General features: G+C 39.4%; 1 protein-coding gene across 4 annotated transcripts in view; it reads left to right on the top strand.

The window, feature by feature from the left end:
- The window catches only part of kdm4b (lysine (K)-specific demethylase 4B), a 53088-nt gene extending 37267 nt beyond the window's left edge, over positions 1 to 15821 (top strand). The window contains exons 15-22 of one of the 4 annotated variants that reach the window (XM_061883346.1): positions 2343 to 2419; positions 2534 to 2589; positions 3880 to 3988; positions 6507 to 6692; positions 6845 to 7150; positions 11236 to 11355; positions 11462 to 11554; positions 13882 to 15821. In XM_061883346.1, the coding sequence (XP_061739330.1) occupies positions 2343 to 2419; positions 2534 to 2589; positions 3880 to 3988; positions 6507 to 6692; positions 6845 to 7150; positions 11236 to 11355; positions 11462 to 11554; positions 13882 to 14532 (1598 nt within the window). In that variant the 3' untranslated portion in view covers positions 14533 to 15821. Of the gene's footprint in view, positions 1 to 2342; positions 2420 to 2533; positions 2590 to 3879; positions 3989 to 6506; positions 6693 to 6814; positions 7151 to 11235; positions 11356 to 11461; positions 11555 to 13881 lie in introns of all 4 variants that reach the window. The other 3 variants (XM_061883345.1, XM_061883344.1, XM_061883343.1) reach the window with 3 other exon arrangements.
- Positions 15822 to 16656: the final 835 nt, after the last annotated feature.

Genomic DNA, 16656 nt, shown 5'->3' with positions numbered 1-16656 from the left:
AAAAACATTACGTAATGTTGGAAATAACTTATTGCTACCTGGATATTGTTTATGTTTTTGAAAGGCCTCTGTCAGTGACGTCTGCATCTGTGTCAGGGGTCCAGTTTGTGTTTAGGGAGCTCCCTCCCTCCTTTTGCTTTGCAGCTTAGCATTTACTTTTGGGTGTACATCGTTTAAAGGCTTGTGCAGGTTTGTAGTGTTACCAGGGAATCGTATAGCTTTACTACATATGTCACAGCTAGCATTTTCTCTGTCTGACAATGTAAAATACCTCTCCACAGCGCTCCTCTTCCTCTCCGACATCTCACCAATCCATCTCTGCTTACTGGCGGGCAGCGGGGAGGTGTTTAGTGGATCTTATTGAGCGAACTGAGAGGTGAAGGACCGCTGTGTATTAGGACAGAGAGACGCTGTGCTCACACACTCTGTGAAGAATTCTGAGTGATTTGCTGAATTTATAGAAGCGAAACTAGAACAAAAATATTGATCCCATCACGTTAGTATCTATCCGATACCAATACTCACCTTGGTATCGGTACTATCAATGTTTGGAATTTATCGCTCACTTGTAGATCTCATATCATTCATAAATGTAGTGTTTTAGTGGCAGGGTGACAAAGCTCACATTCAAAAATACACTTTGCCCACATTTTGGGATATACAGTTTGAATACTTTGAATACACAGTAAAACATCAGTATACGTGTGTATAGTGTTTTATTTAAAAACAGAATCAGCACAATTGTAGCACAAACATGTTGGATCAGGCAATTCCAAAAACACAACAGACAAGCCTCCTGAGCTCTTAACATCTCAAAAAAGCTGGAGTGAGGCTTTGGAAAAGACTAGGGGCCTCATTTATAAAAGTTGCTGCGCACGTAAAGGTTGCATCAGCAGGGGTGAAATGTGCTTTAGTCACTTTCACAGCAAACGGTACTTATAGGAACATTTAGTTGGGAAAGGTTCTGTATTTCTGCACTGTCTTTGGACCACGCATAGAGCTCATGCAGAGTTTTTCAAACTGAACAAGCGACGGTGGTTGGTGTCTCGACGAAATAAAGCTCATACATGAAAAGCACGTGCACTGTCAGATACATAGCAGCACATATTTAAAAATGTATAAGCGTTTCACTAATTCTGGAAATGTTATATATTTTGGTCAGAGCCTAAATATTAAAATATAGAGCTGTATTTAATGTACATGCAGTTATGTGGTGGGTCATTGAAGTATTGTTCAATTTGATCTTATCTATGTAATTTTAATTGCATATCACTGAATGTGCGTGTGAATGTTGTCTATCTGTGTTGGCCCTGCGATGAGGTGGCGACTTGTCTGGGGTGTACCCCGTCTTTCGCCCGATTGTAGCTGAGATAGGCACCTGCGACCCCAAAGGGAATAAGCGGTAGAAAATAAATGGATGGATGTATACATAGACTCTGTGTGTGGCTCCACAGTAAAACCAATGTTTTTAGGACTAAAGACCAAAAATACCAATTCCAGTACAATATTTTGTCAGATAAAATTATGTTATGGAGATAGGAAATGATATATATATATAGTATTATAGAAGACTGTATGTTTTGCATTACTTAACCAAATAAAGACAGAAAAATAATAAATTATTTGGACAAACACATAGCAAACAGAAAGCTAAAAAATGTTCTTCATTTAAGTAACCATTCTCAGTCACAGTGGAACTCACGCTATGATTGGTCAACAATTACAATTATTTTTGATGGATATGACTTCACTTTGCCATCCAAACATGTCCTTGTTATGGTGCGCTACGTAATAAGCACCCTTCTAAAAATACCATTTTCTTTTGAGTCACTATCTCTATCTTAGTTCATTTGCAGTCCAACACGTAAGCTTTATAAATCACTATTTATGAGCTAATTAGCATGACCATTTGTGGATGGAGTAGGGGTGATTTGTAATGAGAAAAGTGTGGTGTGTGTGTGCAGCATGGTTTTATAAATTGTATTGTTTTTGCGTATGTACATTCTAAGGTTTGTGCTTTAACAGTGTCTTGTATTTAAGCTTTGTCCTCTCTGAGCTGCTGTGACAATGTTCCTACCATAATGAATCCATATATAATTGGAAAGTGCAGTCCCAAGTTTCAGAAACAATTATTTCAATAGTTCAAGACTTACGGTAATTTAAAAAGTAGCATTGCAAATGATGTTACAGGTTTAAAAAAACGGAATAGTTCGACAGGCTCTAATTTGCCTTTGACTGTGCTCTATTAATGGTGTACCAACGTTTAACAGTACACCAAGTCCCATCTTGCTTTGCTTGTTTTATTCTTACTCTGCTTACCACCACACCCTTCTGTCTGACAGGTTGTTTTGGTGTCGATCCGGAGACAATTGAAGGGTCATGGACGTGCTCCAGATGTGAGGCAGGTGCCTGGACAGTGGTACGTAACTTGATACCTAGTTCAAAGGGCCCAAAGGACTTGGTTCTCTTGAGAGAGCCAATAAAACCAAGTCACATTCTGCATATTTTTTTCCTAATGTATTTCCTTGTTCAGGAGTGTTGCCTCTGCAACTTGCGGGGAGGAGCGCTGAAGATCACTGTAGACAACCGGTATGTTGTGCAGCATAAATCATTGTAAAATTATATTTTAGTAGTTGTTCCAGACCACAATGCAGAATATACCACTAATGTTATGAACATTTTCTTCCCATAATACCTGCACCCAACATATATGTTGTGATATTAGATATTTACCCAGAAAGATTTGGCAAATGCTTATTTGCTTACCTTAATTGTTTCCAAACGGTGCCTGTAACACAGCAGTAAAATGGCTGAAGAAACAAAACAGAAAAGTCTTTGTCATTGACCAACTAGCTGCAAAAGCGTGCTCTCCAATCAGCTAAACAGATTCTATAACTCCACAGTGACACTTTTGTGAATTTACTGAGGAATTTGTGAAACTGAAACAATACAAAAATGACATTGTTCGTTAATACTAACACAGACCCTTGTTATCGTTTTAGCAAATTAGCAAATACTAACGACGCTAGCTTGACTACATTACAATAGCCCGTATAAATATGCACGAAAACACTACTTTCAAACGAGACGTTTCGTAAGTATGAATTGTTTTAGTTATACTGTAAAACTTCCAATCATTGCCTAGAGTGATGAATAAAGAACAATACGAGTAGAACGCTATGGAGGACAAATAGACAGAGTGGCACTTATACTTCCGGTACCAGGCACGAAACGGAGGGAAACACTGTAGACAGTCAACTCGCAGCACCTGCAGTGAGCAAACTTATCCAAAAGATGGCGCTATAGCACAAGCAATAACGCACCTTCAGTCTTTTTGTCTGCGTTACTAGTATAAAAGTTTGTTGTATACAAAACATTATGGCTAATGGCAAAGAAAAATCCGTAGATTAGCGGCACCGTCGTATAAGCCGTGGGGTTCAAATCTTGGGGAAAAGTAGCGACCGATAGTGCGGAAAATACAGTGAGTTACTTGGAGGTCATATGCTCGCGGAAAATACAGTGAGTTACTTGGAGGTCATATGCTTGCGGAAAATACAGTGAGTTACTTGGAGGTCATATGACCAAACATGGTATTTTATGTCAACTTGCAGCACCTGGAGTGAGCAAACTTGTCCAAAAGATGGCACTATAGCACAAGCAATAAAACACATTCAGTCTTTTTGTCTGTGTTACTAGTATCACAGTTTGTTGTATACAAAAATTATGGTTGTTGGCAAAGAAAAATCTGTAAATTAGCCGTACCTTCGTGTAAGCTGTAGGGTTAAAATTTTGGGAAAAAGTAGCGAAAAATACAGTGAGTTACGTGGAGGTCATATGCGCTGTATGACCAAATATGGTATTTTCTATTCTGGAAACCAGGTGGGTCCATATTATCTGCGCCATTGCGGTGGCTGAAGCACGCTTCATCAATGCTATTGAGAGGGAGCCAGTGGATGTCAGTGCTGTTCCGGAAACGCGAAAAAATCTGGTAAGTTCATGCAGAAATGAAGCAAGGTGACATCAAAGAGGCAGTAGAAAGTGAACAGCTTGTCATCACTCGCGGTTCATTGCAGCTGTCTGATTTCCTGTCTGTAGCTTTATTCACTGTTCCATAATCTACTCTCTAATGCAGGGGAATGTACCGCACCGTATCATATTTCTTGTTCATTGACTCTGTATCCATCATTTTGTCGCTTACTCTTATGGATTAGTTGGCAATGGTTTTCAATCTGAGGGAGAGGTGTGGTGAAAAACCGATGTTCTAAGGGGTGATGTAATTAAGGTGGAGACAATTTTCCCGATTACCATTTGAAGCAACTTGTCTCCTTCCTTCCTTTCTTCTCTTTCACTCGCTCTTTCTTGAATCTCAGCATCGTGGAATCTAATCCCCCTTCGCTCATTCAATCCCACTTTATAGATGCCAGTATTGCTTGCTGGTGCATATTCACAGATCTGCAAATAATGTCACTTCTCGCCTGTCTCTACTGAGTAATCCTTTAAAGACACACTGTATGACATTTACAACAGAGTGCTGTCAAGGCAGGTTTCCCCCGAGCCAGTCTTAAAAGATCAAGAGTGAATCTCATGGTTCTAATAATTCAGAGGATGAGGCTGATCATGTGTCAATAGGGATGCAACGATTATAGAATTTAACTGTAAGATCACAGTCTGAATGATAATCACTGTTTCATGATTATTATGCATAGATTTTTTTTCAACATAAAATGTATACAATCACTATGGCATTCCTTATGGAGATTTTTTTTTAGCAGTCAAATAATATTTTAATAAAACACACAAAAAAATACTCTAAATATATTGATAATATTATTATTCGTCTGTATCCGTGTTGAACAGGGTGTATCCTGCCTTCTGGAGCTGGAATTTTTAATTTGTAAATGGTATCTATGTACCTTACTTGTTTCCAAATGGTGTCTGTAACACGGTAGTAAAACAGCTACACAAAAAACAAAAAAGTCATTGTCATGGACCCAGTAGCTGTGGAAGCTGGCTCTCAAATTAGGTAAACCGACTCAATAACTCTACAGTGATGTTTTGGTAAACTTACTGAGGAATTTGTGAAACTGAAACAATACAAAAAAATGCAGTTACTGTATATATTAATATTACTAACACACACTTGTAAACATGCTATCATTATAGCTAACGGCAACAATACTGGCTTGATTACATTACTTTGAGACTTTTATTTGTAAATTGCACAGTACAGTACATATTACGTAAAATTGACCACTAAGTGGTAACACCCAACTAACTTTTTCAACTTGTTTAAGTCAGGGTCCACGTTTATCAATTCATGGTAAAACTAATACTATATGCATTATATTACACTACTATCAAAATTTACGGTTTAATAAGTATGAATTGTTTTAATTATATTGCATGAAGTGATGAATGAAGAAACCATACGAGTAGAAATGCTTTTGGCGACTAGTAGACGGAACAGCCCTTACACTTTTGGTTCAAGGCACGAAACAGAGGAACATACTGTAGACTTTCAACCCGCAGTACTTGCAGTGAGAGCTAAATTGTCCAAAAGATGGCACCATAACGCAATCAATAACACATCTTTTTGGTCTGTCGGTGTTACTACCGTGTAAGTTTGTTATATACAGAACATTATGGCTGTTAGCGGAAAAATATCCATAGAATAGCTGCACCTTTTTTATAAGCTGGAAAAATCAAAGTTTGGGAAAATATTAGTGGCGTAGTCCACAAAATACAGTAATTGTCTTTCAACTTCACAATTGTATACCACTTTGTGTAGGTCTTTCACATAAAATTCCAATAAATTACCTTTTTTGTGGTTGTAGTGTGACAAAATATGAAAACATTAAAGGGGTATTAATACCTTTTCTAGCCACTTAAGTATAATTAAATAAATAATAATGGATAAATAAGTCAATGATCTATCTTTTATCATGCATAGTTTACTTCAGTCTGCGTGCATTTCTGGCCTTCTCTGTTGCAGTGTCACTAGTTTCCAGTGACTTGCAAAAAGTAAAACTACGAAAGAAAACAGATTAGCTCAAGCTCATTTGTTATTGTGAAGCAAGACGATATATACGTAGCGAGATAATGATTGTGAAACACACCTGAGGACACTTTGTTGTATTGAAAACATAACTCTGTATGACATTGAGAATTTCCTCTCTGCTACTTTTTTTACCCTCCGTCTTGCACCTTTCTTTCATTTTCTGGTTAACATGAATCAAGGCAGATATGAGTGCATTGAATTAGCCGAAGGATTTCTGACGATTGGAAAAGTTTAGTTTGGAATTCATTTCCATGTAGATTCAGAATGGCTGCAGTCTTATGGGGCGTTAATCATAAGTAAGTAAATTGGCAGAATGAAACTAACCAAGAGCAGGGATGGAGAATGTGATGCAAAGTAGCAGCAGGATGTTGAGGGGAAAACATAATGACTCGTTTGGATGGGAACATATTCACCAGAACATATATATTTGTCAATTTTTGTTCCTCAGGTGTGCGTGTTCTGCCATGGAAACACTGCCAATAAGAACCGCGGTGCGTGCATCCAGTGCTCCAATGAGAACTGCACAACATCTTTCCACGTTACTTGCGGCCAAATTGCTGGGGTTCACATGGCCCCAGCCGACTGGCCCTATGTGGTGTCCGTCACCTGCCACAGACACAAAAAGACTTCTAAGGTAAGTCCTTCCAGCTTGCCTTTTGACAATGTTTAGGAACTATAGTGCAGTCTTTGTGAGAAAAGCAATAAGCATGATGTTATGAGTGTGGTATTTATTAAAGTCTTGTCTTGTGTCTTTAGCCTCAGCCTCAGCCTCAGCCTCAGCGTCAGCCTCAGCCTCAGCCTCAGCCTCAGCCTCAGCCTCAGCCTCAGCCTCAGTCTCAGCCTCAGTCTCAGTCTCAGCCTCAGTCTCAGCCTCAGCCTCAGCCTCAGTCTCAGCCTCAGCCTCAGCCTCGGATGCCAGCCAAAATACCCAAAACGCAGCAGGGTCCGACCCTGGGTCAGATGGTCATTGGCCGCAACACCGACAGCTGGTATTACCATTGTAACATAATCGGCATTGCAACGCAAACATTCTACGAGGTCAACTTTAATGACGGTGCATACTGTGACAACCTGTATCCGGAAAACATCATAGTAAGTGCCCTCACCAACATGATCTTATTATCGCTATGAAGACACATTGGTCTACCATATATGCTCCAATTACCGTCTTTATTCACTTAGCCGCTGAGTCTCTATTGTCGCCGATTGCGTCTCCAAAATCTAATAACTGCTAAGGGATCTTTAATTAGGACAATGATGGACACAGGACAAAATGAATACAGACTGCAATATTGAGGAACTCTACTGACAATTTTGTGTACCGTACTGGCTCGGAACAGCGGGAGAGAGAAAGATGTTGGGTCACCAACACACTGCTTACGTACACAAAGAACAGAACAGGTGGCTGGCAAAGATGACTTATGCCTGCCTATATTTGACATTTCATGGAACTGTCTAAGAAGTGCTACATCAGGGGTGTCCCAATCCAATATCGTTACATATCGGTCCGATAAAAAGTATGTGTTGGATTATTTCGACTTGCATTTAATATCTCCAATATACCACATTTTCTGGACCTTAGAGCGCACCAGGGTATAAATTGCACCAACTAGATTTTAGAAGAAAACAATTTTCCTAATATTAGCCGCACCGCACTATAAGCCACAGATACAGTGGGTACGGAAAGTATTCAGACCCCCTTAAATTTTTCCTCTTTGTTAAATTGCAGCCATGTGCTAAAATCATTTAAGTTAATTTTTTTCCTCATCAATGTACATACAGCACCCCATATTGACAGAAAAACACAGAATTGTAGACATTTTTACAGATATATTAAAAAAGAAAAACTGAAATATCACATGGACATAAGTATTCAGACCCTTTGCTCAGTATTGAGTGGAAGCACCCTTTTGAGCTAATACAGCCGTGAGTCTTCTTGGGAATGATGCAACTAGTTTTTCACACCTGGATTTGGGGACCCTCTGCCATTCCTCCTTGCAGATCCTCTCCAGTTCTGTCAGGTTGGATGGTGAACGTTGGTGGACAGCCATTTTGAGGTCTCTCCAGGGATGCTCAATTGGGTTCAAGTCAGGGCTCTGGCTGGGCCATTCAAGAACAGTCACAGAGTTGTTCCAAAGCCACTCCTTCGTCATTTTAGCTGTGTGCTTAGGGTCATTGTCTTGTTGGAAAATGAACCGTTGGCCCGCCCAGTCTGGGGTCCATAGCACTCTGGAAAAGGTTTTCGTCCAGGATACATCTGTACTTCGCCGCATTCATCTTTCCTTCAATTGCGAGCAGTCGTCCTGTCCCTGCAGCTGCAAAACACCCCCACAGCATGATGCTCCCACCACCACACTTGACTGTAGGGATGGTGTTGGGCAGGTGATGAGCAGTGCCTGGTTTTCTCCACACATACCGCTTAGAATTAAGGCCAAAAAGTTCTACCTTTGTCTCATCAGACTAGAGAATCTTATTTATCATAGTCTGGGAGTCCTTCATGTGTTTTTTGGCAAATTCTATGCGGGCTTTCATGTGTCTTACTCTGAGGAGAGGCTTCCGTCGGGCCACTCTGCCATAAAGCCCTGACTGGTGGAGGGCTGCAAAGATGGTTGACTTTCTTGAACTTTCTCCCATCTCCTCACTGCATCTCTGGAGTTCAGCCACTGTGATCATTGGGTTCTTCTTTACCTCTCTCACCAAGGCTCTTCTCCCCAGATTGCTCAGTTTGGTTGGACGCCCAGCTCTTGGAAGAGTTCTTGTCATCCCATAAGTCTTCCATTTAAGGAGTATGGAGGCCACTGTGCTCTTGGGAACTTTAAGTGCAGCAGCAATTTTTTTGTATCCATGGCCAGATCTGTGTCTTGCCACAATTCTGTCTCTGAGCTCTTCAGGCAGTTCCTTCAACCTCATTATTCTCATCTGCTCTGACATGCACTGTGAGCTGTAAGGTCTTATATAGACAGGTGTTTGGCTTCCTTAATCAAGTCCATTCATTAGAATTAAACACAGCTGGACTCCAATGAAGGTGTAGAACCATCTCATGGATGATCAGAAGAAATGGACAGTACCTGAGGTAAATATACAAGTGTCACAGCAAAAGGTCTGAATACTTATATGTCCATGTGATATTTCAGTTTTTCTTTTTTAATAAATCTGTAACAATGTCTACAATTCTATGTTTTTCTGTCAATATGGGGTGCTGTGTGTACATTAAAAGGAAAAAAACATTAACTTAAATGATTTTAGCACATGGCTGCAATTTAACAAAGAGTAAAAAAATTAAGGGGGTCTGAATACTTTCCGTACCCACTGTACATACGTTGTAAGATGAGCTATGTACAAATAAATATTTTGTAAATGTTTATTAACATACCTTAATTGTTTCCAAATGCTGCCTGTAACATGGCAGTAAAACGTCTGATCAAACAAAACAAAAGTTAACCTACTATCTGCAGAAGCTAGCGCTCCAATCAGCTAAACAGACTCAATAAGTCAACATTGACATTTAGGGAAATTTTCCAAACTGGAAAAATACAAGAAACACAGACATTATAATTTTGTTAGCTTATTAACTAATGCGAATGACGTCATCTTCGTTACATTGCAATGTAACATACAAATATGCATGAAAACACTCCTACAATTATGCATGAAACAGTCCTACAAACACCACATGTGACAGTTTAGTAAAAATTCATTGCTTTAGTTGTATTGTGAAACTTACAAACGTTGCTTGGAGTGATGAGTGAAGAATATTTTTGGGCTGTAACATTATGGACGGTTTTATGGTTCACAGCATTGAATTAGGAAGTACATTTTCAACTCCCAACACTTGCAGTAAGTAAACTTGTCCAAAACATGGCACCAAAACAGAAACAATAACACACCTTTTCAGTCGTCTGTGTTTAATGAAAAGTATTGAACACAAAACATTATGGCCATTAGAGAAGAAAAATCCATAGAATTTTCTCACCGTTGTATAAGCCGCAGGATTGAAAGTGTAGGAGGAAAGTAGCAGCTGATAGTCCGGAGTTTATGGTAAGCTCTGATACAAGAAGTCCTGCAGGAAGTTTGCTTGTGCAAAGCTTGACATCCACTTAACATCTAAATGTCCTCCAATTAACACACAAGGTTGGTCTTTTCTTGTATTTTAGTGAAGTCATTTACTAAAAGTCAACATGGTAGGCTGTATGCGCTTAGGAACTGGCAGCTACACAACAGCTAAGCACACAATAGCACACTAGCTAGTCATACCTGATAATTGTCCTCAACTAAACAATATTGTGGTCTGAAAATGCATTTGTCAATGTAAATGTCAAAACTTCCTGCAAGAACTTACCTCTTAGCTACTAGGAAGTAAAACGAATTCCTCTAGAACTTTATTTACTGGTGTTATTTTTGGTGGAAACATTTGTATTACATGGTGGTATTTCACTTACCTGTGGTTGAAAAGGGCTTTATGTGCCGCCAAAAAACAATTAATCCATTTAATCTCAAAGTTAGCATAAATCAATTCCATGGAGTTAATAATAAATAGGTTACTATATGATTTGTACTGATATCACAGCGGTTCAATATCAGTATCAGCCAACATTCAAGGTTCCTATATCTGTATTGTACTGGAAGTGATAGTTATATGTGGGTTGGCCATATATGTCAAGGTATTGAAAGCATGGTATTAAAGTGACATTCAGAGATGTATCTTTACACTGTATTGTCCTGTTTATATTTAGCAACAATTTGTTAATTACAGTAAATATTCTTGATATCACTGGTATTACAACACTGTCTCTCTTGCTACAAAATTCTACATAAATGACCATGTGGTCAAAGACAGTTATTTTTCCTTTCCACTTTTTTGTGCACTTTAAAATGTTGTCCACATTTGAAATAGTTTATTGTACACCATAATTATTTAATTGTAAAACAGAAACAAACAAACAAAACAACCTCTCTCAAATAATCGCTTGATTCCAATTACGCTCATTCCCCTTGCAGTTTTGGTAAATAAACGCCCCAGGTTACAATTAGAGCATTTGTGCTAAGCTCAGAAATTATATTGAAAAAAAAAATAATAACATCACCTTAAGGAGCAGACTAATGCTTTGATATAACCTTGTCATGTGCAGAGATGTATGTCTATACCACGTCTCACATCTCTTCTGTTTCCCCATCAGAGTCACGACTGCTTGCGTAATGGTCCTCCACCGGCGGGGGAGTCGATCGTTGTCAGAACTCAGGATTGTCAGAACCGCAATGCTAACTTTGTCAAAGTGCACATCCACAAACTCTACCAGGTAAATAAGAATGTGCACTTAATTAGCTTCACGAGTGTTATTTACATACCTTGTCATTGAAACAGTGGTGCTGTTCTCACAATAATCTTCAATTTGATCTGCCCAGGTTGAGTTTCAGGACAAGAGTCAACAGCTGTTGAAACATTCAGAGATTCATCTAATGGAACAGGAATTGCCCAAGAGAGTCCGGACACGTCTTGTGAGTATTCCACTTGAAGTGAAGTTCTGTTTAGTTTTTTCGTCAGCCGTACAGGCCAGTGTGGTTTAAAAATGAACAGTTCTGAAATGTACTTGTAGTGTGTGGTCATCGTTTAATTTGCATAATTGTCCATAACGCAAAACGAGTGACGGGTAAAACTGAGATTTTTAGTTTGTATCGTAGCAAATGTGTGACAATATGTTATGGTTTTAAACTATATTTAAGGAGAGGATATTAAGCCATTGTCTTATGATTGTTGGTTTTACACTGAACCCTCACTTTTCAAACTTAATCGGTCCTTGAACAGGTTTCATAGATAGAAGTTTGTAAATTGAAGCAAATTTATCCTTAGGAGCCTTCGGGCAAGTCGCCACCTCATCACAGGGCTTTCATTTCAAACTAAGTGTTTTTTTTAAACTCCACACCACATTACTGTTACTACCAATGTTTTCAAATTAAAGTTACTTGTTACTGAACCCAAAAAGTAATACACCATATTTTTCGGAGTATAAGTCTCTCCGGAGAATAAGTCGCACCTGCCGAAAATGCATAATAAAGAAGGAAAAAAACATAAAAAAGTCACACTGGAGTATAAGTCACATTTTTGGGGGAAAGTTATTTGATAAAACCCAACACCAAGATTAGACATTTGAAAGGCAATTTAAAATAAATAAATAATAGTGAACAACAGGCTGAATAAGTGTACGTTATATGACGCATAAATAACCAACTGAAAAGGTGCCTGGTATGTTAACGTAATATATTATGGTAAGAGTCATTCAAATAACTATAACATATAGAACATGCTATACCAAGCAATCTGTCACTCCTTATCGCGAAATCCCATGAAATCTTATACGTCTAGTCTCTTACGTCAGTGGTTCTCAAATGGGGATATGCGTACCCATGGGGGTACTTGAAGGTATGCCAAGGGGTACGTGAGATTTTTTTTTTTATATTCTAAAAATAGCAACAATTCAAAAATCCTTTATAAATACATTTATTGAATAATACTTCAAAAAAATATAAATGTAAGTTCATAAACTGTGAAAAGAAATGCAACAATGCTGTCAACAATTCATTGTTGACAACTTGAATTTTTTTGTGGACATGTTCCATAAATATTGATGTTAAAGATTTCCTTTTTTTTTTGTGAAGAAATGTTTAGAATTAAGTTGATGAATCCTTATGGAGCTTTATTACAATCCCCAAAGAGCTATGTGTAGAAATCTTTATTTATAATTGAATCACTTGTTTATTTTTCAACACGTTATTAGTTATTTTTATATCTTCTTTTCCTAATAGTTCAAGAAAGACCACTACAAATGAGCAATATTTTGCACTGTTATACAATTTAATAAATCAGAAACTGATGACACAGTGCTGTATTTTACTTATTTATCTCTTTTTTTTCCAACTAAATATGCTTTGCTCTGATTAGGGGGTACTTGATTAAAAAAAAAATGTTCACAGGGGGTACGTCAGTGAAAAAAGGTTGAACCACTGTCTTACTTGAATGAGCTAAATAATATTATTTGATATTTTACGGTAATATGTTAATAATTTCACACATAAGTCGCTCCTGAGTATAAGTCGCACCCCCGGCCAAACTTTGAAAAAAAACTGCGACTTATAGTCCGAAAAATACGGTATATTATTTTTATGTTCGGTTTGTACTTCATAACGTTTTTGCACTCGTTTTTTTGTGTGCTTTTTGTTTGTTTTCATTATATTTGGATGTGTTTGTTAGGTTTGTAGGCTTGTGAATGTGGGCTATCCGTTAACTACTTATGTTGAAGGGGGCAGGAAATAAGATTTTCTTCATCCTGCTCCTTCTCAAGCATAGGTGTTTAAATGTGTTTTGTTGTTAGTTTAATTGTCTATTGATCAAAAATGCACATCAACATTAATAAAAAAAAAAAAATAGTCAGTTTGTCTGCTCTGACGGTTTTTCTGTTGATTCTTTTCACTCGCTTGTCTGGTTAATAAAGAGTCGTCAGAGTCACAGTGCGGCCACGACGACTGTGCGCCTGTAACAAAGGCATATCATAAGATACCGGTGTGGCGGTATTGTCTCAAATATGTACCCCTTACAAAAATAGACCTGTTATCGGAATATTACCTACGCCTAAAGATTTTTTACATCCCTAGTAAGTTGTCTGCAGAGTTTTGGGATTGACAGCTTTTTAGTTCAGGGTGTATCTTGCCCGGCTGGGGTAGACTCCAGCTTCCCAGTCACCCGTAACAGAATGAATGCATTTTACCAGCCAGCTGTCAGAACATTTGCATCCAGAAGTGTTCTGTAACAGGTACCGGTTTATTTTCAGGCAATACCAATGTCCCAGGAGAACACTTCCTCAGCAGACGGAGCTGGAGCGGCCAAACGTCGCTGCCTGCCCTCCCCCTCCACCCCACGCACGGCGGCCCCCGTGCAGACGACACCCGTCCGCCCCACCACCACCCCCATGGAGACGGCGGCCGCCATGCAGACGACACCCATCCGCCCCGCCCCCACCCCCATGGAGACGGCGGCCTCCGTGCAGACGACACCCACCCGCCCCACCCCCATGGAGACGGCGCCCGCCCCGCAGAAGCCCCCGCCACCACAACCTAACAGTATTGCCAAACTGCCAGCCTCACAGCTCCTAAGCCACCTCAGCGTGGCGTCCTCCGTGAACGGCGCCCCTACCAGCGTGATTCAGGAGCTTCTTAACGCTCCCATGGACACGAGCAGGGCCTTGCCTACCCCTCTGACGGACTCCACCGTGACCTCAGACCCCGCATTAACTCTGAATCCCATCTCTTTCCAGTGCCAGTTGAACTCCGACCCCCTTTTGTCCGCACTGTCCCCGCCGCCATCCCTGCCCCCGCGGCACATATCCGACAGCTACACGCCGAGCAGCGGCTACGTCTCCTACATGGAGACCCTCCTGCATTCTCATTTCCCCCAGGACGAGGGCCCCGGGACCCTGTTTTAGGCCGCCATGTTTTCCAGCCAGCACCAAGGGGAGGGACGCTAACGGCGGTGAGTGCTGCATTAATGGACACAAAAATGTTGCATCGTCTCTCAAAGCTCAGTGCTCCAAAAAGACATGAAAGCACTCCTTTTTAAAGCATGTTTCTTTTTTTTTTTTTTGAGTTGATGTGATTGAATTGTAGCTTTAGCCCGCTCTGAAGCACACATTTTCTATTTCTTTCCCAATATTATTGTTGTCCTTTGTATTTTTCAGCAGGTTTTATTTTGGTTCCCTGCAGTGCTTTTCTTTTCCCATCTTATTATTAATATCTCTGGGTGGTATCAACTCTGTACCTCGTTGCATTTATTCGACAACGGCACGTCTTTTGGGGGGTCAAGCAAAGCGAGTCTCTTACTGTCCCGCTGTAGAGGACATCTTTCTTTTGTAAGACAAAGCAACCAGCAACAAATAGATCTATTTTTCAGTCTAGCCACATCACACATATGTTGTCCATCTACTGTAAAGTGTTTTTTGTTAGCAGGAAATTGGGCACTGGGGTTGAAATGTATTGTGGGTATTCTCAGTATTTAAATGTCTTTGATATTTAAGGAATGGTGATAGAAGAAGCATATCCAATGCAAACATGTAGTACGAGTCCACGCCATGCATCGCATTATTGTGAAGGCTGTAGCAGGCCTCCTACGTATAGAATGGCTGTTACGCCACTCCCACTTTTCCACTTGCAAATCTTGTCTCAGGGTTCCTACATCCACAAGAACAACTTTGGAATAACTCGCTCCGCTAAGGATTGCTTGCTTTTGATCGGAGCAGGAATTGTTTGCGCCGGTTTAGATGTAACATATTTCTCCTGTTAGCTCAAACGATTGAACATAGGAACCCAGAAGTGTGAAATATTGTTAAACATTTCTCTTGTATCTTTTTCCTAGTCCATGAAGTCCACACAAACTTGGCCATTTTAAATACTAATGATTTTTTTTTTACAGGCTTACCTTGGATGATCACTCAATTTGTATCGATTATTAATCTGTATTTTTGTTTTCTATGGCCATTTTGATCTCCGACTACTGATGGACTCACTTTCTCCTTTTCACTTTGTACATAGCATCAAGTCATTAGTGTGTATCGTGATTTAAATCTCTAAATGTCAAACATAAAATCTTAACCCCCCCCCAAACCCCACCCCACCCCTCTCACCACAAATGTTGGAATAAGTGGTTTTTGTGTCTAAAGTAATAACCTTGAAAAAAAAAATGTCATAGAAAATAAAGTGGCTTGCTAGTCGCCAGATATTTTGTCTGTCTGTTCAGTAATGTTTCAGATTTTAGTTGGCCTGACAATCTGGAATTTAATTTCATTTAAAAATACAGTGGGGAAAATATGTCATGTATTTTGTGTATTAAAGGAGCCATATATTAAAATCTGGCCTGAAATGGTACTGCAATCACGGTCAAAATTCTGCAGTCCACTGCCCCCACCCCTTGACTGAAGTTGCCAGATGCGCAGCTGAATCCAACTTAATCGACGGGGCTACTCCAAGGAACTTCAAACTTCCACTACCTGTTACTAGGGGTTGATGTGCATGAAAGCTGAATAGACAAGCGTTTTGTCAATAACATATCTCTAACACACATTTTACACAGAAATTAGGCTATTTTCAGGAAGTACCGTATTTTTCGGAGTATATGTCGCCCCGGAGTATAAGTCGCACCTGCCGAAAATGCATAATAAAGAAGGAAAAAACATAAGTCGCATTTTTGGGGGAAATTTATTTGATAAAACCCAACACCAAGAATAGACATTTGAAATGCAATTTAAAATAAACAAAGAATAGTGAACAACAGGCTGAATAAGTTTTTCGTTATATGATGCATAAATAACCAAGTGAGAAGGTGCCTGGTATGTTAACGTAACATATTATGGTAAGAGTCATTCAAATAATTATAACATATAGAACATGCTATACGTTTACCAAACAATCTGTCACCCCTAATCGCTAATTCCCATGAAATCTTATACGTCTAGTATCTTACGTGAACGAGCTAAATAATATTTGATATTTTACGGTAATGTGTTAATTTCACATATAAGTTGCTCCTGAGTATAAGTCGCACCCCTGGCCAAACT

This window comes from Nerophis ophidion, linkage group LG22 (genome assembly GCF_033978795.1).
Source record: "Nerophis ophidion isolate RoL-2023_Sa linkage group LG22, RoL_Noph_v1.0, whole genome shotgun sequence".
NCBI classification, from domain to species: Eukaryota; Metazoa; Chordata; class Actinopteri; order Syngnathiformes; family Syngnathidae; genus Nerophis; species Nerophis ophidion.
This window is presented reverse-complemented; position numbering and strand designations above follow the sequence as displayed.